This window comes from Corvus moneduloides, chromosome Z, assembly GCF_009650955.1.
Source record: "Corvus moneduloides isolate bCorMon1 chromosome Z, bCorMon1.pri, whole genome shotgun sequence".
Classification (NCBI taxonomy): Eukaryota; Metazoa; Chordata; class Aves; order Passeriformes; family Corvidae; genus Corvus; species Corvus moneduloides.
Window position 1 is genome coordinate 31,175,699 of NC_045511.1, and position 24,184 is coordinate 31,199,882.

General features: G+C 43.0%; 1 protein-coding gene and 1 long non-coding RNA gene across 9 annotated transcripts in view; one reads left to right on the forward strand and one right to left on the reverse strand.

Moving 5' to 3' along the window:
* The window catches only part of PIGG (phosphatidylinositol glycan anchor biosynthesis class G), an 87,129-nt gene extending 78,702 nt beyond the window's left edge, over positions 1 to 8,427 (reverse strand). For 3 of the 7 annotated variants that reach the window (XR_004237383.1, XM_032095479.1, XM_032095480.1), the window contains exons 1-5: positions 8,191 to 8,426; positions 4,835 to 5,040; positions 3,626 to 3,835; positions 1,972 to 2,160; positions 344 to 482 (exon numbers count right to left, since the gene is read on the reverse strand). Coding sequence is in view for 5 of the 7 variants with exons in the window: in XM_032095479.1 (XP_031951370.1) it covers positions 344 to 482; positions 1,972 to 2,160; positions 3,626 to 3,835; positions 4,835 to 5,040; positions 8,191 to 8,350 (904 nt within the window). In the remaining 2 variants the exon portion in view is untranslated. Of the gene's footprint in view, positions 1 to 343; positions 483 to 1,971; positions 2,161 to 3,625; positions 3,836 to 4,834; positions 5,041 to 8,190 lie in introns of all 7 variants that reach the window. The other 4 variants (XR_004237384.1, XM_032095482.1, XM_032095477.1 and 1 more) reach the window with 3 other exon arrangements.
* A 484-nt stretch (positions 8,428 to 8,911) lies between these two features.
* Positions 8,912 to 22,059, forward strand: LOC116438472. 2 transcript variants are annotated; one of them, XR_004237765.1, is made up of 3 exons: positions 8,912 to 9,178; positions 11,077 to 11,361; positions 20,010 to 22,059. It is a non-coding gene; the product is annotated as an uncharacterized LOC116438472 (long non-coding RNA). The 2 variants fall into 2 exon arrangements; XR_004237764.1 differs by having other exon boundaries at positions 8,912 to 9,014.
* Positions 22,060 to 24,184: the final 2,125 nt, after the last annotated feature.

Here is a 24,184-nt window from a genome sequence, read left to right on the forward strand (position 1 = left end):
ACCTGCTGACCGATGTCCAGTCCATCCCCGAGCAGCAACTGGCAGCCCCAGTTTATACCCTAGGCATGATGTTCCATGGTATGCAATATCTCTCTGGCCAGTTCAGGTCAGCTGTCCTAGCTATGCTCCTTAAGGGCTCCTTTTGCACCTGCTCACTGGCAGAGCATGGGAAACAGACAAGTCCTTGATTCAGAGTAAACAGTAAAGTACCTGTGTGTTATCAACATTACTGTCATACTGAATCCAAAAAACAGCCCTGTACCAGCTACTAGGAAGAAAATTAACTCTACTCCAGCTGAAACTAAGATAGGTCTAGGAAAGGTCATGCTTCTTTGATCCTTACCACTTCTCTTTTCAAAAGCAGAGCTGATAAACAGCAGTGGTGTGCGCACTTCTCCTTCTGAAGAACCACCATGACTGCCTGTTTCAGACATCCCGTGATCCCCACAAACAACTAGCAAATTGGGCAGAGAAGCTTCCTCCTGTAAATCACAGGAAAAAAATCTAAGTTATCATACAAACACAATTCATTTATATAATTTCACTATATTCATCGTTTTCAAACATGAGTATGTCTCAAAATAATTTCATTTTTAAAACTTGCTCACAACACCCTGGAGCAGATAACAAGAGATGGCTGCAATTAAGTGTTACTTAGAAGTTAAGACATATACGTCTAACACACTAACAGTACCTTAGCCAAAAAAAAAAAAAAGCACAAAAAAGCTTTAAAAAACCCCTGAATTTATGGAGTCACTAGAAACTCTCTGGAAGATTAAATAAAGGCTATCCCACTGTGAGAAGAAAATCAAGAATCCCAGAACATTAACAGAGAAATATTCTCCCTCTTCATTTCTTCAGCTTCACTAAGTTTTAATATGACATGCTGAACTACTAGTATTGTAAATATTAACATAATATCAATTCAATATTTTAAAATAATCCTATTTCTAAATGTCTAACAGTCAGTAGTTTCCCAAGGGATTTAGGGGTTGAAATCTGACAGTCAATCAAGGCTGATGTTAAACAATGTGTATGCTTCTGAATAAAGAGAATCAGAAACTTAAGTGAGGCCTGTCTAAGAATTTTGAGCTAACAAATTGAAGTGGCAGAAAATTAACAGTCATTCAGCAACAGAGTAGCTTTTTGCCATCTCTAGTTACTACCAGTACCTGTTCTATCCAAAAAGTAAAGTGCTTTTATTATGTCTGTATTCTAAAATGGAGATAAAGGCTTGACTATAAATGGCAAAAGCAAACATACTAAAAAACAGCAGCAAAACCACTGTAACATGCATAGAACTTCCACACACAGGATTTAACCTCTCTTTTCATGTAATAGTATCCAGTTGACTAAAAATACTATTGAAATTTCATGATCAGCTATTCTGAATTGCAGTAGCCAAAAACAAATAACAAAAAAAGCTTCAGGCCACTTGGAACTAGGACTTGGTATTTCAAAACCCAGGCTCCTTAGGTAAGTGACAACCAGTATTTACAAATCTAAAACCAGATTCAGATGTACCACATTTACCATCAAAAAATTGCAGTTTAAGACCACCACTTCCATTTGAATCTACCAAATATCTAAGAATTAGGTATGCTTTCACAATTCTGGACATCAGAGCCATTAGCTACACATGCCCATTACTCCTTCTGCTGAATTTCATTACCAGAAAGCACACCAACAACCATTTTAATTCACAAGTGATGAGAGAATTTTCGCAGGCATTCCTCTCGTCTTCCCACACGCCAGGGGGGTGTTATTTCCCACAGCTGCCCAGAAGAGACAGATGTTACTAAGGTCAACCAGCAAATCCTTAAAAATGTTACACTAGGAAATGGCCCAGGAAGGCCAAGAATGGAATATACACTTTAGTCTAGGAATAAAGAAGCTACCAACAACAACCTGAAAGCATTTTAATGTCAGTCCCCAGCTAACAAACACTGACCCAAGAGGAAGTTGTATTACCTTTGAAAGAAGAGAAATATGAATCTTCTTCACTATGTTATCCATTTCACGAAGTTTTGGTCCCACTAATGGGCTGTTAGGCCCAGTCATATGACCAATATGGTCCAACCCCAGGTAATGCAGAATTAGGAGATCCCAGTCTTCTCTCTTTAACACTCTATCCAAATGTCTGGTAACATTATCATCAACCTCAAAGAAAACGAAAACAACTATAAGGTAAAAAAAAATTCCCTGATGTAAAAAGCACAAGAAAATCAACTACACTACCCATGAAAATTCTACAGAAGTTGATGAGAATTACAGTCACTCATAATGTTAATAAGAAAAAAAAATTGTTTACTTCAATGTCAGGCAGCCAAATATATATGTCTTACAAAATAGGTTCTTCACCCCATTTAATCTTTTCTGGTAATAATGCATCAGCTTACATACAGACAAGGTAAATGGGTTGCCAAGCTTCCACAGAACCTTTTAAATCTGTTTCTAGAACTTTTCAGTCACTTTCATCCTTCACACTCCAGATTATTACTTCACATGTGATACATCAAGTATCACAAGTACAATAAAAAGCCTCAGTTTAGCAATGGGAAGCTCAGGGGTACAACAAACCCTGGTCTTTCAACTCAATTTTTGCTAGTGTGCAAACACAAGAGGAATGTACTTGCTATGAGTAAAAGAACTGATGACATAGTGATAAAGAAAAACTATTTGAAAAGTACTACTTGGGGCCTAACTCACCTGTTTTCCTTCTTAGGTTGACAATACATTTTTAGTTGTGTATATTCTCTTCGGTTATTAAAAATCCCTACAATACTTCACATGTGACATTACTTTGTTGAGTCCGCATATAACTACCAAAAAAACTATAAAAAGCTGTGTTTTTAACAGACCATATTAAGAAAGCATAAGGACTGCATAAAGAGCTTGAGGGCCACATAACCACAGATCCCATAGAACATTTGTCCTTTTCACTCCAGGTTGAAGCTTTTGTAAGTCTTATTAGCATAACCAATTAAACATGTCTTCCAATTCACATTAGACCTTTCTAACTTCCTCAGATAATAAAATACTTCAGTCAGCAGCAGCAGGCCAATGGCTCGAGGTTTTACATTTGCTTTTCTAATGTGACCAGAGCAAGAATTTTCAGAATTTGTTTCACTTACTTTCTATGCTCCCTGTTTGATAACATAAAGAAACACTACTCCCATTGCAATTTTACACAAGTGATGCAATACTATAAAAGTATGCCTCTAAGAGATCAAGATAATGTATCAATGGGCCTCTTACAGATTGCACTAACTAATAAAAATCTGACAGCAAACGGAAAATGTAGATAGTGGAATTTTTCAACAAAGCAACTGGTCTAACTTCCAACCACAACAAGTTTTGTGAGAAAATGGTATGTTTAGGAAAGTTATAGAGTAATACATTGATGATTACTGTATCCTCCCAACACTTCTTACAGTATATGCATGAGGGACTGAAATGCTTAGCTTCACAGTGCCCATACTAAAAAGACATACAAATCCAATTTCTGTTTAATTGCCAGGTACATATTTCAGAACAAGGGTAGCTTTACTCATTCATTCTCAGAAACTGACACTGTTTGTTTGTACTCACTTTATTTAACTTGGGATCATACAAAGCCTCTCACCTCTGTGAAGTCTGACACAAAAAACGATGTTGTTCCATCATATTCCACAAAGTGCTTTGGGAACAATTTGACCCAAGTATCATCGCCGTAAAATATTATTCTTTTCCCAGCTGTTTTTGCCTGCCATATCAAATTGTCATCCAACAGAGCTGGAGAATTTAGGTTCACAACAACATCGATGAAACCAGGTATGCTACCTGTCATCAAAGCCTAATGAAACAAGAAAAGAGACACATTAAACACGAAACTTCCAGTGCTCAGAAGACAGCAGCAATGTAAGTGGGAGGAAGCAATAAGCCAGATGGCAGACAAATTATATTTTTGGTAAGGAAACGTAACGAAGTAAAAGAACACAAGCTCCCTTGCCACATAATCTCATCTGCCACAACACAGTGCTAGTTGATGTCAGAGCTAACTGCTTTACAAAAGATAAAAATAATACTGTCTTAATTAATTGACAGAAAAAAGACTTTCTATGACAGTTGAAATTTGCTTCATTTACAGGTCATTAAACCACCAAAAGACAGTTTAGGTCTAAGTAAACTGACTCAACATTAACAATGACAGTACCTTCAAGACAGTAAGTAAGAAACTTCTAGAAAAAGCAATGAGGTCCACCTATAAAGAGTTACCAGACTGTCTCCCCCTCACTCTCTCACTCACGTGCTAGTTGACCTACCAGTGATCCCTCCCTCAGCTTCTTCAGAGCAAAAGTGTTACTCAGATCTACCACTGACAAGCCTGGACAATCATGCATTTTGATGACACCACCACAACTCATCTTTTAGTTACCTGGAACTTGGCACAGTTTCCTTTTTAAGCTCTTCAAAAACATCCCTGTGACAAAACCATTTTATACTAAACTGGATTTTCTCTCAGAAGTTACAAGAACACGGAGAAATACAATAAAAATATTCCTGGATAGAAGACAACTGGAAAACTCAACAACTAAGAGGCTACTGCCTTCCCATGATTACAAATAAAAAGGCTACGTCAATCATTTAAGCCTGCACTGGGGCCTTATCTGTCCTTAACCTCTTGGCCATTGCAAATCAGGACTCTATGACATGCACTACTACAGCAAAGAGAGATTCACCCATAGATTGCACTAACACCACAAACCTGCCCTTTATACCAACTTCAAGCATGTGAAACAACTCATATTTCAAAAGCTTCTCCAAAGAAACGACAGAAAAGAACCCCACTTACCTTAATTCGAGGCATAGTCACAGTGGGTGGCTTGGCTTCAGCAATGAAACTGTAGGAAGTCCCTTTTTCTACAACTTGCGTAGTATATGGCATGAACTGTTTCCCTTTGGATCCAAACACAAAGTCATCTCTCAAAGCATCTATCAGCACAACGACAACTTTTTTGAAAAGCGGTGGAGGAATCTTGGTCCAGTTAGAAACCATTCCTAAGCAACAAAAACAAGAGTATATAAAAGTCATCAACAAATTTTACCAAAGACTAGACGGAAGTTAAAGGACAACTTCACCACATAAATAAATGTTTTCAACTTCTTTATTAATTTTACACCCAGAAATGAGAAGCTGCAAACAGCAAACACAAGAAGTAATCTGAGGAAGATGAGTTCTTCAAGCCATCCAGCACAGGAATAACACAACAACTCCAATACCACCTCTAGAAGTAAAACAAAATGTGAACGGAATATGTGATGTGAAATTGGGAAAACTAAGGAAAATCTTTGAAATGGAGAGTGTTCAAAGTAATGAGAAGGGATAGCTGCTACCTTCTCTCTTTTTAATTCAGTAAAGCTGAACTAATTGCATCTGACAGACAACTTTTGTTAGAAAAAAGAAATAGCATTCACTTGTGCTAATACCCAATTTTGCACATCACAACATAAACAATGCCTCTTTATCAAATCTCACCACAGGATAACAGGAAGATTACAAAGAAAGAGACAATTTCACTGAAACTTGTATGAAAAAGATTTGTGCACATTCACTCCCTTCAAGACAGAAGACTGTATGCCAGGCTAGTTCAGTGATGACAGCTGCAGGGCAAAAATACAAATCCAGAATTCCCTGGATAGAGTATATAGGTGTACAGAAAAACATGGCTGTGCATCAAGTAGGAGGCAATGTCATGCCTTCAAGCCAACCTCTTCCTTTTGCATGGACTTAATTCTGGCCACAGCAACTCTTCATCTGCAGCGAACTTGGTCCACTTACAGCAGCATTTTTGCCCCAGGCTTTACAGGTCTCATTTCTCTTTCAGGAAAAAATACAGAAGGGCAAAATGGAAGCAAAATGTATCCTACCCACAGACCTCTATCCAGACATCATTGTGTTGAAGCATGCATTATATAAAGTTAGGGTTTTACACATCTTTAGAGTAAACTGCCTAAGTGGTTGACAATTTGGAAATAATGGTGTGTCTAACAAAACAATCTCAGAAACGACCTCAGAAACCGTATTTTGGGGTACATAGATAAGCACAACAAACTGACATTCACAGACTAGTTACTGCTACTGATTTTCCAGATCAGGAAATGGGGGAGGAGGACACAGCAGGGAGAAGGAGGAAATCTCAACAACAAAATGCTAACTGCAAACAATCCTAATTAAACTGATAATTTTGTTTTTCCAGGACTTGAATTATCAACTTAGCAGGCATACTTTGGCTCTTCATGAAAAACAAGAAGGCACCACTGGATGTTCTGTTAGTTAAACCTTTCTCCTATCCACTTGCTTAGTGAAAAAAAGCTTGCTGGACACAAAAAATGTTCAGATCACAAACACATACACCCTACTCCTAACTTCCTCCTGCAGTGTAATTTATCAGAAAGTCAAAAGTATTAAGAAGTTCAAATGAATCTGGAGTCATTTACAAGCCCCGTGAAAATAATTACTATTAAGACAGCTAAAGCAACACATTGTCCAAGTCTTGCCATGCAGCATGCTTATCTACTTCTGCCAGGGTTACTTAGAAAAGTTACTTGAAATGAACCTAGACTTCTGTGAAGAAAACTGTAAGTTCTCTACCAAGAACTTATTACAACAATGTGCTGCAAGCATTCAGTATCACAACCTTCTCACAGCCAAGACAGGATGCACTCAATGGCAGTCAGGACTCACAAAGTAAAAACATTCAGGAGTTACAGAAGAATTCGAGAAATACTATTTTCTGAATATGTCTAACATAGGTTGAAAGCCTTCTACATCATGGTTTAGTAGGCAATTCCCTGCCTTTAGACCTTATCATCCAGACATCACTCTGCAAGCAAATCATAACCAAGAACTACAGAAAGTAAGTATTCTTCCACTGTCACTCCATTTTTGCCTACTACACCTAGGCTTGCTAGTGACATGCCTAAATTTAAACTGCTCATAGAGCCCTGTGGTGCACACTTACACTCTTCAACACAAACCAGTCCTTTCAAAACGAAATTGTCTGACATCTGCTTCCCACCTTAACCGTCTCCTTCTACATTAGTCTCCTGCTAATATCACATGTGAATGCAATACTTCACTCACAGCAGCCTATCAAATATCTGTGACAATCTTGGTAAACTCCAGCTAAAAATCAACCTGCCATTCAGCAGAAACCACTCAGTATGTTAACAGATTAGATTCTTTCAGTGCTCCTGCTTAAACAATACCAGCAAACCACACTCTAAAACCACACTGTTCTCTTCACTGTGTCTCACAATTTAAGTAAGCGTGTCCCCACACGCATCACATCACACACTTCAGAAGAATTAACAATAAATATCAAGCAGCTAAAGACCCAGTTTGGCAGTTAACAGTCCTGTTCCACAAAGTTAACCACAAGTAGGTGTCCCAAGCAAGAGCTTTCTACGAGCAAAATACTACCTGATCCAGCTGTCAAGTGAATCTGAAGTTTGACCCCACAACCTCCAAACACTGGTGGAGAACACTCCCTCAAGTACACAGTCCTCTCCACATTACTTTAATACAATTTGTGAGTGGACATATAAGACAACTACATTATTAGCACATCCTCTACTGACTCCTTAAAAAGAGTCTTGAAATTTCTAGTTTCGCAAATTCATCTATGGAACACAGCAGGACCTGTAAAGACCGTGATTTCACGGAAACGGCGATACTGTGCATATTGCAACGTGCATTACTACCGCATTTGTCAGTAGTGAGGTGTTAAAAGTCTCCCTGAGGTGGCATTAAGACACTCAAACACCACCGAAATATCACGGAAACAATGAATCTCGGGCACAACACACCCAGCGAATTATCACAAGAAACGCGTGAGGCGTTTTAGCTGAGGCGGCATTACTTAATGCAAACAACTTGCCATTAAACAAAACCGGGTATCCCGGCTCAATCAGAGTCCGGGAAAGGGAAATAAAACGACAGGAAAGCGCACCCTTCAAAAAAGTGACAGCTGACACTTGAGGCTTTTTGCGACTGCGAGCAGATTCCCCTGGCTGTGATCCGTAACTACGTGAAAAGTAGTTAAGTTCTAAACTACTCCGGAAACTGGTCTGGAAACACGAGGGCGCTACAGAAAGGTGACCCGCGACGCCGAGCGACGGGGCGCGCCCGGCAGCTGCTCGCGTTACCTGCGCCGGGCGGGGCCGGCTCGGCGGGAGGGTCCGCGCGGGCCTCTCTGCGGGGCAGGGACCTGACGGGCACCGGGAAGAAGCCGCGGAGGAACAGCGCGACGCCCAAAGCCTGCACAAGGAGGCAGGAGGAGGCGAACACCCCCGAGCGCAGCCGCATCCTGGCTCGGCCCCGGCGACAGCAGCACCCACCCGACCCGGCCGGCGCTACGCCGGCTCTGAGGGGCGGCACCTGAGGCGCCCCGCCCCTCCCGCCTCGCCCCGCCCCTGCACGCCGCTGACCAACCAGCGGCCACTACGCGCTTCCGCCAAGCCTCGCTATTGGCCAGCGGCCAGGCTGCCCCTCCGCGAGCGCGTAGCGGCAGCACCGAACCGGAAGTACAGCCCCGCCTCCCGGCTCCGCATCCCGGCTCCGCACCCCGCCTCCCGGCCCCGCCTCCGGCCCCGCCTCCGGCTCCGCATCCCGCCTCCGGCCCCGCCTCCCGGACCGCATCCCGCCTCCCGGACCCGCCTCCGGACCCACCTCCCGGACCCGCCTCCGGACCCACCTCCCGTCTCCCCCGCATCCCACCTCCCGCCCCCGCCTCCGGCCCCGCCTCCGGCCCCGCCTCCCGGCCCCGCATCCCGGACCCGCCTCCGGACCCGCCTCCGGACCCACATCCCGCCTCCCGGCCCTGCCTCCGGACCCACCTCCCGCCTCCCCCGCCCCCCGCCTCCCGGCTCCGCGTCCCGCCCCTGCGTTTCGCCTCTCGGCCCCATATCCCGGCCCCACCTCCCGCTTCCTGGACTCACGTAAAGGCCCCGCGTTCCACCGCGCATCTCAGGTCTGCATTCCAGCCCCTGCTTGCCACTCCCGCATCCCGGTTCCGCGTCCCACACCTGCAACCCAGCCCCGCATTCCAAGCCCTCATCCCACCCCGCGTCCCGACCCGCGTTCCCCGGCGGGAGGGAAAAGGAGGTTTGATGCAATGCTGCAGCAGAGTGCTTGGTAGGTGAGGGAGGAGTCCTGGACAGTGGCTGTTGCAGGTGTTTGACAAGCAGAATCTTTCCCCGCACAAGCACACACACTTATTAATAAAACTGAATAGTGATAGCTTTTAGTCCTTCAATTGGAATGGAAATAAACTGTAGCAGGCAGATCATGACAGAGGAATGAGGAGAAGTAAGTTTTAAAACTTAAATTTTCTGAGAAAGGAAACCAAAGACGCTCTGCAAAGTGAAGCAGAGTTTATACCAGTCTCGTTGTGTTCACTGAAACAGGAAGATAGCCTGAAAATGTCATTCTCCCAAACAAAACTGCTCCTCATTTCTACCCAGGCAGTTTCTGTATGGCCCACCACTGTGCTGGAAAGATGTGGCACATGTTTCTGCAGCATACATGAGTCTGTAGCTTTACTTGTGAGCGGCACATTTTCCCTGAGCCAACAGGCACAGCACCCTGCCGGCTGTGCTTACTGTAGCCGTTGCATTTTACTGCCATTTCCACTGGCCAGCCCGGTTAATTCTGGGCTTTTGCAACACCTGCCACAAGGCAAAGTTGCCGTGATGTGAGAAGCATGTGTGAGTGGGTTCAGGATAAAAGTTCTGTATTTGGCCTTTCCTAGAGTCTCCAAATACAGAGAAAAAAATCAAGGAGACGGGGTCCTGTGGATTCATGCTGTTTACATTTCAGCATCTCTGAGCACTATGCTACCTTTACCACTTACCTAAGTGGTTTTTCTGGCCGCTCTTACCACTTTATGCTTCTACTCAGAATGCTGTTAACATTTTCATTTCTTAAGATGATCCAAAACAATTATGTTAAAAAGAAATTGCATTTTTGCAATTCACTTGTTTCTTTGCAGAAGCATGACTCTCAAGGCCCATGAAAGTTAGTATTCAGTAATTAACTTCAGCTGACTATGAGCAGTGTAATGAAATTCAGAAAAAACATGCAAGGAATGTTGCTTGAATCAGTAGGAAAGGGCAGAAGGAAACTTTGGGCCATTGTATTCAAACTTTAAAATGGCTTTAGGTAATGTGCCTTAAAGTTACAGTATTTGTATGTCCAAGAAAAGCTGTATTTGTTGCTTTTTAGAGGTGTTTTTCCTGTCCTTTAAACCTTGAACTAGTGAGTGAGTCTCTCCAACCAGAAACTAGGAAAGGTTGCCTAACAAATACAAATCACCCTAATGTAGGCAGTGTTTATGAATCACAAAACAGCATCTAAGAAATGTCTGTCTTCTTTTTATTTCAGGCATGAATTTTACTTTTCCTTTCAGAAAGTCGTAATTCCCCAAACTGCATCTTTATCCCATCATTCAAACCTTCAAATTCCCACATAAGATCAGAATTTCTGTGTTCAGGCAAAAGGATTTCTCCACAGACATAAAAACACTGTCTAGCATGTGATTCACACTCCCTGGGTCCTATCACTGGGTATTTACTGAGTACCATCACCATTTGGCAAGTTCTTGCAGCAACATGCTTTGAAGTCCATTACTGTAGCACTTAGCTGCAGGGGTCAAATGCAGGAAGAATCTTGAGCATTGTACAAGACTTTAAGTCTGACTGTCTATGAGTCTACAAGCATGTTACAACATAATATATTGACAATCACTGCTGTGCACTGCTGTGGCCGTTTTACAAGCTCTTGGGTATAACCTCCTCTTTTGTGCGTAACACATTTATGCCCTGAGAGCTGGTCATTTTGTGAGCATTTAGAGGAAATGTTTGTGTGCTTCCCAGTTTGTAAGCGCACAAACAGTGTTGCGTGCATCAATTTATGTCAAGGGGTGCTGGCCGACTTAAAGAGCTTTTGGAAGGTTAAAGGTTCATGTCAGAGTGTCAGGAAAGGTGCAATATAGTGCAATTAATGTGATTCAGAAGGCTTTTGTTTCATTGCAGCCAGCAAGCATTTTGGAGCACAGTACAACCCATCCCTGTGGGAGATGAATTTGCATCTTTTGCAACAAGAGAGCACGTTGCTACTGCTGCTGTTGTGAAGAGCCCCTCAAGCAACTTTCATCTCTGTGTGTTGAGGAAGAAGAAGGAATTTAAGGCTCTGTGCAAAGTCCTCTCTAGAGGCATTGTTCCAAATCTGAGAAATCAGCAGACCGACAGCCATCCAAGCCTTGTCTTCTACAGGCATATGTGCCACTGGTTCCACTAAACCAGTAGGAACGTGTTTTGGTGAGTATCTTTGCAACCGACATTTAAAGCAGCCAGGTGATATTGTTAGTCTCTCTGGCATCCCACAGGTCTTTTCTTTACTGAGGCAACTAGTAAAAAGCAGATACGGTAAAAATTTGGTGTGTCCCGTGAGGGAGGAGCAAACCCCCTTCAAACAGTCTCTGTGTCCTCTGCCAGCACTTAATGAAACACTGCCCATTGGTCAGCACTCAGCATGTCTGCTTCTTCAGCTCCTTTTCTCCTGATTCTTTCACTTCTTATGTTTCACAATTTGGCTAGAAAAACAGGCCCTATCTTCCCTTTTCGTCTAGTTTCAAACACAGACAATATGCAGCCAGTTTTCTCAGGTTTCTTTTCATCTTTCTCATTCTCTTTCTTAGCTTTATTTTGACTGATTCCTTTGCAGTTCTGCTCTCAGGCCTGATGTTCGTAAGTTATGGGGATCTGCAGCTCACCACCTTGCTTTTTGAACTGCCTCGATTATTCTCCCTCTCTGGATCTAGTTTAACAGGATTTCACATCTGAATATGTGTGTTTGTTTGAAACCTGCACATCTCTTCTGACACTGACAATGTCAGATATGTGAACATCCCATGCCAATGGTTTAAACAAACATCTCTTTTCTGTAATCAGTGGAACCTCTTAAACTTGTCTCTAATGCATTTAATAATGTATTGGGGAACACGCAAGTGGAGCAGGAATATGGACAGTGACGAAATTGACATGTATAAGTAAAAGCAACCATTTTTACATACAGGGGGTGTGAGGCAAAATTAATTCAAAATTGAGTGAAGCTGTAATAAAAAACAAGACTTCCCAAGGTGGTCCGATACTCCAAAAGCACTGTGATATAGTTAGAAAATCAGAAGGACACATAGTAATTTTTTCTCTCTTATCATTTCTCCATTCTTCAGTACATGGCAATTCGAATGTATGTCAGGTCTCTGCTGTATTTAAGCCACAGTAAAACATCAGAAAAGGTTATAAAAGACTGTCTGCTGAAGTGTGACTCTCCCTCCTCCATTCTGGTGCACTGCAAAGCCTCCAGAGATTTGTAGTTGCTGAGGCAAAAGACAAAGCAGAAGCACTGCATTGTAAACCCAGCTTCTGAAATCCAAGGCTGAACAGGAATTTCTTCATATAGAAAAAAAACATGTTAAGAAATAATTCGGTAGCTTCATCCACATCAAATAATTGATTATCTATCTTTGTGCACACACGCACATGTGCACACATGCACAGAAGTCTACCTTCAGATTTAGCTATTTTGGAAACCATGCTTGCAGAGTTTATGGGATTTGAGATTGAGGCAACCAGGGATCACTAAAGACGATAACCCCTGATAACCCCTGAGCTGGTGAGCTGTAGGGAGCCAAAGCCTGGATTGTTTCTGTAGACTGCAAACTTGTTACTTGCTGCAGTATGAGATTACTTGCTTTTGAAGGGAAAGCAAAGCTGCAGAGCAAGAACTAATTGAAGAAAGAGGCTGCTTGTTAGTTTCGCCTAGGGCCTTGCACTCAAACCTTACATAGTTTAGTAGTGATATCTGCATCCCCCTTTCTCCTCGCAGGGTTATACAGAGATGTAAATAGTCATTCCTGCTTAGGAAAGCCCTGGCTTTAGAGCTGCATTTGTGCGCTCACCCAGGCCAGTTCTCTCAGAGCTGCAGCCATAAATTGGGATCACTGAGCATGAACCCCATATGTGCTGCTGATTAGAGCAGATCATGGGATGCTGACCCAAGGTTAGTTTTTCATCCAGTCTAAATGGACTGGTTAAAACATGAATGAAAAAGAGTAAAAGCTCAAGGAAAATTTCCAAAACCACTTAAGTAGATGGACTTATTCTGGCAGTACAAGTCTCTGAAACTCCCCCCAAATGACAGCAGGCTCCACAAGTTAGAATAATGCCAGTCATCTAGACTTCAGGGCAGGCATTGAGAGCCAAATCAGGGCTCAGCTGAAACAACATCTTTTCATTACACATGAAAACTAACCATAATCTCTCCTCCCTACAATTTTACCCACTTATCTTGCTGTTCCTTCCTTTGATCCCATTTTCTTTCCTAATCTGCTTCTTCTTCCTAAAGTAAAAGCTTTTGCAGTCATGCTTTATGTTTGACAGTCTCTCTCTTGCTCTTCCTGACAGCCTTAGCTATTTTTTAGAGAGGTGATGAACAGGGAACCCAGTGATACTAGGTTTTTCCATATTTAATGAGAACTGCAAACAGCAATCAGACTTTGTCCATGTCCCCACCAAGGAAACTGTCTATTGTGTAAGATGACTCCTTATCAGGTGCCAAAACACCCCATCCAGAAACATGTGCAAAACCCAAATGTTTGCATCTTAGTTACCAGGGAATCCAGCGACTCCAGCCTGCAACTGCAAGAGAAACTGGGCTGTCCCTTTTCCTGCTTAGCTACTGCTTCTCCATGACGTTAGTACATTGTACTCAGCATGCTGGTGATGACTTTAGCTCCCTCCAGTTCTCCTTGCTTGCCTGATCTGCCTAGTTCTATAGGGCTTTCTTTAGTCACATGGTCTTTGTCCTACTGAGAATTTCTCATGGTGCAGAAATCCTCTTTTCCTGCGTCCCTCTGAGCAACAGTGATAAACAATTACAACGACGAAGTAGGAAATGTAGCTACATTCTTCCATGACATATGACTTTACTAAAATAACTAAATAACCTTCCTAAAATAACCTAGTAAAGCTTCTTTTTATCTTCATAGACTTCTTGCCTCACATCTCTCTGTTCTGTAAGCCCAAGCCTTCTTTTTAAAGTGATTCACCTGCAGGTATCAGATGTTCAGTAACACTGCCTTTATTTACTTTAGGCCTAGATATTTTTTACTAGCCAAACACTACATTGTGTTAAAAAATACCAATGCATAATGTAAGAGCTTCTTGATATAGAAACCATCTTCTTCTCTGACACCTCTTACTGCACTTGTTTCCAGGAGAGAGGTCTTTATGTGTTGCTTTTACTGCAGGGAATTGCCATGCTCTACCAAGTCAGCATCATAAGCCTACTCAGCTTAATGTTCAGATGCTCTTCAGCTGTCCAAGCAGCTAAGAAAGCAGAGAGTGAGGAAGGCTGGCAGGCGTTGAGAGTGCAGGCTGTTGGTGCGCTTGCTAACTGAAGTGTGTACTTTGTCAAATTTCACGCTGAATAGCCAAATCATCGCCAAGGGAGAAGCTGAAACTATACAAGGGGCCTTAATACTATGTGTTAGTGGCTGCAGAGAGGTCAGGGAAACAAGAACCTATCAGCTGGTAAATTATCCAAAGCAAAAGTGTTTGTGAGAGGGAAGGAAACAGCAATTTAGCTGTCTTTAGTCACCTAGGGTAATTAATCAGCATCATCAAGCCCTGGCATCAGTAAATTCTGAAAAAGGTTTTCAAGTGTTTATATTTTCAGGATAAATTTCTTCCAGTGCTGTGTACCTAGAATTTCTTACTCTGATAGTTTTGTCATGGAGGAGCAGCCTGTCATGCAGATGTACCCATTTCCTTCCCTGGGGGAAAAGGTTGGCTGCCCCTTCATGAGCCAGAGTCATCCCACCTGGGCCCTCTCCCCTCCACACCCTGAATCAACTAGCTCTCCAAGAACATTGATTTTGGGGTTTTCCCAGCTTGCTTCTGCAATGGCAGAGTGCTGTGTTTTCCTTGAGGGGAAGCTGTCATTGTTGCATGCCCTGTGAAGGAGCATAGGGGATCAGAGGGAACTTAACCTGCCTGAGTGGTAGCAGGGAGCCAAGCCTGGTGTAGTGTCACCCAATGGAAGTAGGATCCTGAGACAGACTATCTGCATTACCACATTTGAGTCACCTGTCCCTGTGTTCACATCTGACTCCTGCAGCCAAGAAAACAGAGCCAGGCAGAAAAATGAAACCATCTCGGTTTTTTAGAGTTTCATTTCTTTATATGGCTGGACCTCTTGCTTCCCCTGCCTCATAATTGACCCAATTATTATGTCTCATGGATTCCTAAGGTCTAATAAGATGTAAGTTTGCTTTAGTGCTTCTCTTGTCTGGACCACGGACTTCTTCCCTGACGCACAGTGCCAACTCACACACCCAGGTGAGGTATTCCTACCTTTTATTCTGGTTTGTGCAAAGGAGGCAGCAGGGTGGTAGCCCACAGAAGGCTGGCTCCCCAGTCATCAAAACTTTGCACCATTTGTAAATTCTAACAAAGGCACCAGCATTCATTGCTTACAGATTACATGACTTTTTCATTAATTAGTACTCAACACCCTGTTTGCTCATTATGTCTCTTGCTCCTCGTGCTAATCAGTCTGCAGGCACAGTTCTTCCCTCCGTCTGGCCCTGGGGTCTGTTTGGAGGAGGTGATCCTTGAGTTGGTGGTCGAGATCTCCCACTGCTGGAATTACCTTTCTCCCAGTTACTGCTCAGTCCTGACCTTACTCCTGGTGGCTCTCATCCAGACAGCCCATTCATCTTGGGATTGTCTTCCCTTTTCCTTAAAACAAACATTAGCCAAGCATGTAATGTTCACAATGCAATTGCTTAATCATAACTGTCTAGCTACATCTACTGACTGACAGCAACAAAAAAATTTGTGAAGTTTGATTAAGATTTTGAGAGGTTCAAATCTTGAGGGACTCAATATCACTTCCAGCCTTTCATAGGTTCTCGCTACCTTATTCACCCACCCGTCTCCTCAAGTCATGCGACATTGCTGCCTTTCTGCATGTTTCTTTGTACTTGATAAGGGGAATAAAATGTTGAGATGGACTGACAGTGATATATAGAGACATTATAAGCCTGTAAATCCTATTTCAAGAGGAAATCAGTCAAGAACTCCTTACATCTGATTGCAGGCTCCTTATCTTATCTGCACTAGTAAACTGAAAAAGTTTCCTTGTCTGAGCTTTTTTTTTTTTCATTTCCAAAACAGCTTCAGGCATATCCCTCAAATTAAACAAATATTAAGCAGGATTTCTTCCTCACTTAGGCTCTTCTCAGTGCCTGTTTTCTCAGGAGGTAGATGGAGAATGAGACTTGGGTCTCAGCAACACTGGAATTGGCTGAGCTTTTGGAAGATGTTCAAAGATCACCAGTGTTCCTGACAGTAGAAAAAGAAAAAAAAATGTACTGTTTTGTGTCCATTTTAATGAATTTTGAAAGCTTTCAATGAGCACCAGAATTACTATAACCAAGAATCAAAAACTGTCAAGAGGATGAGATTTCTATATAGCCCTTTGTAAGAAAGGTTTTCAATTCCTTGAATGCCTGTATTATTAGGACAGGTATCTGAGTATCCTCTTTTATTGGAGCCTTCCTTACCCACTCCATTTTAAACTGCGACGGACTCTACTGTGAGTTTAATTATGAACACAGGCTGAACACCAAAACTACACAGTGTAATAGGTACAACAGCAGGTCAAGATTTCTTTTAGTTGTTTTTTTCCCCCTCTGTTTTGTTTCTGGAGGATTTTTTTCATTTTATTTTACTTGTAACAGTGATTAAGATCAATCCCAAAAACTCTACAAGGAAGAATGAACTGTGACAAATCACATCTGCTTTTTTCGAGCAAAATGGCACAGGGAAATAGATTAAGAGGGCACACCTTAGACACTGAAACCATCATTTTCCTATCATCTTACATGCTGGCTTCCTTAAACCTGTCACACTCCATCTTGTTGTTATTTGGTCTTTTAGGCGGTTCCAAGAAGATGAATTGCCATTGCTGGGAAGCTATGAATTTCCACCTTCAGCATATTGGTGATCCCTTGTTCATATGCCAGAACTTCATGTCATCCAGCTTAGCTCCTCTCACTCTCACCAGGTTTTTCATCCCCCTACACTGGTAACTTTGTAGAGAACACTGTCACTGCACTTTGACCCCTTTTGGCTGTGCTGCACCCACCAAGATTATAGTTCGTCACACCGGGCCTCATTTCAGTATTGCAAGTGACCAGCGTTGCCCACAGTGTTTTGAAGAAGGCCTCAGTAGGTCCTGAGGGACCCTGAGAGTCTCTTTCCTCTCTGCTGGCTGTGGCCATGATATATCTGAAGATTTCTCCCAGCTGTGCCCCACCAGTACTCTGATCATTTTGTAACTGCCATGCTGTCATGTATTTTGTTCCTCCTACACGACCTCTGATGTATTTCCAGCTGATCACAAAGATTCTAGCCACTGGTTCTCAAGACCATAATCTTATCACTTTAGGTTACTGAAACTCACGTTTGTATAATTGCTCTCATCTCCTTAAATAATCCAGTTCTAGTTCTTGTGCCAAAAATCACCAGTAAAGATGTAAATAAGTTACCATCCACAGGACAGCACAAATCAATCCTGTCTCTGAATGGGCTATTGCAGTCAGCACCTACCACCTTTGACTTCTCTTAATCAGCTGCTCCTCAGAATCCCAAGCTGAGTACCAATAAATCTGTCTCCTTCATTTTGTTGGGTTAACATGACTTTACTGAATAGACATGCTCTTTCTTTCTGAAGCTCATCATTTCCCTTACTAGATGAGGAACTTAATTCTTTCCACCTGAGAACAGGTTTCACTGCCACTATGCCTCCTTCCCTGAATATTTCTGTCCATTGTGTTGCCCTGTTTTTATCTAGTTCTGTGTCCCGTTCCTGAGTACTGAATGCAACAAGAAAAATTATACTTTGGCTTTTTCTCAAAAAAGTACCAATCTTACTAGTTATTAACAGTTTAGAAGTCCTTTATTAGCTTGAAAGTCTGGAGAAAAATGTATCAAAGTCACCTTGGTTTTCTTATAAGTAGCCAAAGTGTGACTTAACAATGGAAGCAGTCATAAAGAAAAGACATTAAAAAAAGTAAAGAAACATAAACACCCTTGGCAGTGTAAGTATGGGAATCTGACGCTGCAAAGAAGGATGGCGGGTTGTGAGTATGATGCTTCAGCATCTACCACCTAGCCAAGTACAGCAGGGCCTTGCTGTCAGCTTCATGCTGCCTGCAATACTTGAAGAACATTCAAAGGCAAGAGAGAAGATCTATCATGGGAGAAAGGGACTCCAGGAGAGCAGAGAACTGTGGAACATTGGCATTCAAAAAGAATTAAGCCATTTCAATGGAGGAGACTCTAAGAACAAGAAGAAATAAATAATCCCATCATCAAGCCACAGCTCCTAGGAAGCAGTCCTTTCCTTCTGTATGAAGGGAATGTATAGTATTTCTTCAAAGACTACACTGCATATGAACTTAAAAAAAAAAAAAAGGCAGACAAGAAAAAATCACATTAAATGGCCAAACAGTGCCATCTGGGGACTACTCTCACAAGAATAGCATGGGTAAACGGCAGTAAAGTTAATGAAAGAGCTGCTTTTTTACTTGGAATGAGCAGAACTTTATTCCATGGGAAGTTTTGATTATTTGCACGGGGCCAGTCTTGGGGTCAGGCACTGAGTGGCACACAGTATTCTATTAAGAGTCAGGACTGCTCCAGGAAAGGAATGCCGACATCTCTAAATTCAAGAGCTGTAGCCAAGCAGCAGCTTTGTTATATGTTCCTGATACAAAGAATTTCTTAATTTGAAGCTTGTAGAAACGGGAAATGACATGAAAAATAAGGAAAGGACAATATGATGTAGCACTGGTGGAGAAATTATTTCAGAGCTTCTTGTTTCACTATGCTATGCAAAAGAATTTTATTTCACAAAGCCTCCAGGGCACAGTGATCCCCCATTTAAAGCAAATATTTTCAAATGAGTGCCTGAGACTTTGCTTAAGGACTGCAGTGAAATCAGGGAATCATATCATCAGAATGGTTTGGGTTGAAAGAGACAGGAGAGATCATCTAGCTCCAACCCCCCTGCCGTGGGATGCAGCGAGCACTACCATGTAGCTGTTTGTACAAGCAGTGGGAATATTCTGCTTTCCAGGATGGTGCAGATGATACAAATGGAAGCGGAGATATCTTGTAAGGACAGCTGTGTCGTTTTCAGAAGTGGCATGAGGCAAAGGAGGGTGCAAGAGCAAAGCACCTGGTAGTGCCTTCAGGCAGACAGGTTCAGTCTGGGCTCCTGCAGGAATGCGAGTTTGATGGCTGCCTGGAAAATGCAGACTTTTCAGCAGAGTATATAGAAAACTCAGAGAGGGACCAAATCTGCTGATTTGGGTGTTGTGCAAACAAAACCAAAGAGCAGCTGCTTTTAATCCCAAGCTGCATATACAAAAAGGGAAGTAGGAAAGTAGCAAAGGCAGTAAATTTTTGCATTTCTTTCAGAGCCTTAGATTTCTTTGAAGGATTATGAGTATTATGTTAAGACCTTCAGTTTAAGCTGGATCAAAGAGGAAAGAGGAACCAGAGAATGTGGTCTTCAGTAAGAAGCTATGGAAATAATGTAGACTTTTTTTTTATTTTTACCCTCAGACTGTCTACAAACCAGGCTACTTCTTGTAAAACCAAAGTAACAAAACTGGGCTGCATCAGAAGTCTGTGCAATGTTTGGCTACCCATCCGTGTTATTTTAACATTTTCAAGATTTCAAAATGTTCAATACTTGTGTATTCTCTTCTGTTACATTTATAGTATTTAAATCACATGCTATTTATTCTATTTATTATTTATAATGCATTCATTTCTATTCACCTGCTGCAATACACAGTTGGTTTTTAATACATAATTTCTAATTTCAGTTTCATTGCAAAGTCTGCTTTCTCTTGAGCTAACCCCTGGAATTGAGTTCTTAGCCAGAGACCACCACCTGGGAAATCTGCTAAAACAACAGCACATGCTCTGCATCCTCATGAAACTGCCTGACATTTAGGGTCACCACCATGTTGATGTTAAGCCTGCTGAGACTGCAGTGAGGACAGTAGGCGCCAACTTCTCTCCCTCTTACCTATGCAAGGGAAGCATAACAAGTCATCCAACCACTACGGTGGAGTGACCCACACTTTTCCACCTTCCTACTCAGTCTGAACAAACGTAAGTGATGTTTTCACCATCTCTGTGTTGTGGCTACACTCACCGTGGTGCATGAAGATACCATGAACCTTACTGGGGACACATTTTTGTCAGAACAGGCACTGGACAACCTGCTCGAGATGAATAGAAATCAAGGCATAGTAAATGAATTCCCTCCAGCTTGCAGCAGTTTCCAGGCACGGTAGGCAGTTCCATGGCACACATGTCATACCAGCACTCAGTAACTCCCTTCAGCCTCAGCCAGAGGCCCCGTAGGTCCTTGGGGAAGTTCCTCTCAGCATCCTCTCTAAGGCACAGCTGTGGGTATGTTCACAGGGGCTCTTATGCTTGAGCTCTCTTGCACTCTCCACTGCTCCTCCTTCTTGCACCAGCTCCCTGGACAGTTTGACACCCCTCCCCTGCAGCACATTGATGCTACATCCTCTGTTTTCTCAAAAGAGTGTTGTTTAAAAAGTGTGTTACCACGGGCAAAACAGATGCTGTACACCAGCTGGCAAAAGGTGCTTTTTGCTGGTAGAGCTTCTTTGCTTGCTGGAGTTGCAAAGTCCACGCAGTGCAGGTATACCAGGGGAACTACACTAACAAGAAAGTTTTAGGCTGCCCGAATATACAGTGTCCAAAAATAAATCATCCTCTGTTTTATTCAGTTCTTCAGGTACAAAAGAAATACATGTTCAGCTCCTTTAGGAATTAAACTATTGACCTTTCTGAATGCCAAAAAGCCTAGAAGTAGGGCAGAGAGAGAATGATTATCATATTGTTGAAACAGAAGAACTCCCAAATCTAATAAATGTTAGACCTGACACTAACTGGGAAAAAGGAGGAAGACAGGATGCTGTTGTTAGAGCAGGATCTGTTGGGGATTGGTCGCACAGATAATCCAGGGTGGCAGAGGTTTCTCTGATGTTTTTGAGGGCATTTGACTTGTTTCAGGTGGCATACAGAAATAAGTCACATCTTTACAACAGTTGTTTGCAAAATGCAGGAAGCAGAATTGACCCAAATCAGGGGGGGTTTCTCCTCGGGGGGACCCTCAGAAATGTGTTTCTGGTAGAGGTGCTCAGGCATGTTTTCTCCTGGACACTGGAAGTCCCCACAATGGTGGGACAGTGGGAGGGGTTCACATATGCTGCCGCCAGAGGACTTTGTCTCAGGGAGATGTCTCAGCTCCAGGCCAGACATTGCAGAGCCTCTCACTTACCCTGGCCCCTGCAAAGCCCCTTGAGAGCACATGCAGACCCCCTCATAGTTCACACCAGGTACACAGGCACCCCGTGACAGCACACAGGCCGGTCGCTTTCCCAGCCCACTGTGCAGGAGGCGTGCACTGGGCATGACTTGAGGACACCACTTCTGCTAACTGCTTGGCAGCCTTTGATTATCCATTTAAAGCCGATTTCCTTCCCAAGGGCTTTGGAGACAAGAGGGCTCAGTCCATACCTGGGGTTCAGGTGGTACAAGAACATGCCTTTTAGTCGTGTGGGTGCCCTCACTGAAGAGGATTCACCAACACTTTGGGAGCAGTAAACAGCCCCAGCTGCAGTGTTCTGCAGAGCCCAGGACAGACTGGAGTGCAGCTGTGTGTGGAGATGAGGACCCATGACATTTTCATTTTGATAGTGTCCCATGTACTGTACGTGTCCTCCAGGACTGAACCACAGCCAAGAGCTAGTCATCATTTATTGATCAGTGGCTTGTGTTTGCTCAACACTGTATTGCCGGTAACCAGGTAACATTAATAAAAGTGACTTGACCTTGTGTTTTGGTTTGGTTTGGGTTTTTTAAAGTTTCTTTTTGCCTTTACTGACACCTGTCCCATGTGAGAAGGCATGTCCTAAACTGGCAGTGACAGCAACAAAGATTTTCACTGGAAGATTTTATAATACTACAATTCATTATGAACTAAAATGATTTTAGAAATTAAGAACTGCTGAAGAATTTCTGTGTCCGCATCCAAAAATAACCCCCAAAACCTGTATTTATACCCCGTGAGGCAAGCCAATTCCTCTACCACCAGTGGTGGGATGCACCATATATTTGGAAGAAACTAGAGTGACCAAATACATTATTGCGTGTTTCTGTGCTTCCAGGAAGCAGAGTGCAGTGTTTTCAGCATACGAAAAGCTGCTTCCCAGGATTTCTGTGAACACAACCCCCTGTCTAAGCTGCAGTCCTGCTAATTTGACAGCAGGCGGGTGTTCACAATAGCAAACTGCTGTGTCACGCTCAAAGGGGCAGAGCTAAGGCTGAATAAATATTCAGACTCCCCTGTGCCTAGTTTAACAACTGACTCTTTGAAAGGAGTTCTCTGAAATACCAGATCCCCTAGAGGAGTCCCTCCAGGTAACAGCTGCTGAATGCCAGGTTCAAAATGCCTGAACCCCTTGTGTCCAGATTCATTGTCAAGCAGCTCCTCTCTTTTTGAAAGTTGCTTTGACTAGGACTCAGTGCCTCCTGCAGTATCTCATATGGTAAGTGCTCAAACACCAGCATAAAACAGAGATCTGAGACCAGCTCTTGCACTCCTGGGAGAGTTTCTGTGAATCTGCTGAGGAACCACTGTGTCTCACAGCACTGCAGTTTGTCTTTATCTCATCTTCTCACTGCCCTCTATTTCCAAGGAAAAAAACCCAAAACCGAGGAAAGCTTGTGATGCAGTCGCAAGGGAGAGGTTGTCCAGATCATCAGTAGTGTTGCATTTGGGTTGCCAAGGCAGAGGGAACAATGTTCCCACATCCCAGAGTGCGTGCAAAAAATACTTTGCATTTGGGAGTTGTGGTTCATGCACTTCTGTGCATTGTAACAGAAGGAAAGATTGGTGGTTACCCAGTCCTAAATAAATATCCATCATTCCTGAGGTCCAGTGGTACCAATAGCTGCAGGTAACCATCTACCAAGGCATATTTCAAGGCAGGTTTATGTCTCTGTGCTGCTATAGTGCCTGAGGATGCCCAGGGAGCCTTTGCGCCTCCCTCTTCTCTCCCTCCCTCTCTCCCAGCTGCGTTTGCTGATCCACTCTGCGTTGCAGCTGCCCAGGGAGAGCGTGGGGAGGGTGCTGCTTCCTACACCAAGATCAGGCCAGGAGCTCATGTAATTTTTGTTTCTGCACAACTAACTCCTACCCAGAAACCTACTGAAAAGGGAGGAAAGAACAAATCCTCTTTATTCCCATCAGCAGAAAGGAGATTTTGTAAGCTACTAAGTAGCAGGTGTGAGGGGGCGGTGAGGAGTTACTACCTGCATAAGATTATTTTTTTAACAGCTGTGTGCTTGTAGCATTGCTTGAAACAAATGAAGACGCGTGTGAGCTCTGCTCACTGGGGCTCTCAGTGGTTAATCCGTGATACAGGGATCCAGAGCTCAGCTAAAGATTTGACTAACGACTTTAAGCTTTTCTTATATGAAGAATAGAAACGATAAGACAATTCACCTCAGGGACTATTATGCTACCAGTACAGCTCTAGACAATTTGAGACCTGCAAACAGCCTCCACAGCAAGAATCAGAACACCAGTTGTGCTCAACGGGGGCTTAGAGGAAAGCTGCCAAGCTGAGGAGGAGCGAGCCTCCACAGAAATGTTTGTTGGTACTGCTGTTCAGCTCACCACTGCCCTCCTTTAGGGAATCCCTTCCCAAGAAGAACCTGGCTGTGTTTGATGGGTGCAGCAGCTTCTCGTGCCTCAAGCACCATCTCAGACACTGTGTTTGTGTAAGTCCTCTGCCGTTCTGCAATGGCATTTGAGGCATGTGGTGAGAAACATGCTGGCCTAAGTTAGTCTCAGGAACTGGTCTCCTGTTTGGCTGTAAAGCAAATCCAGGTCCCTGGGACAAACATTTTCATCAAGCAAGGAGGAGAAGGAAGCGTTGGATCTCATTGGAGGTTT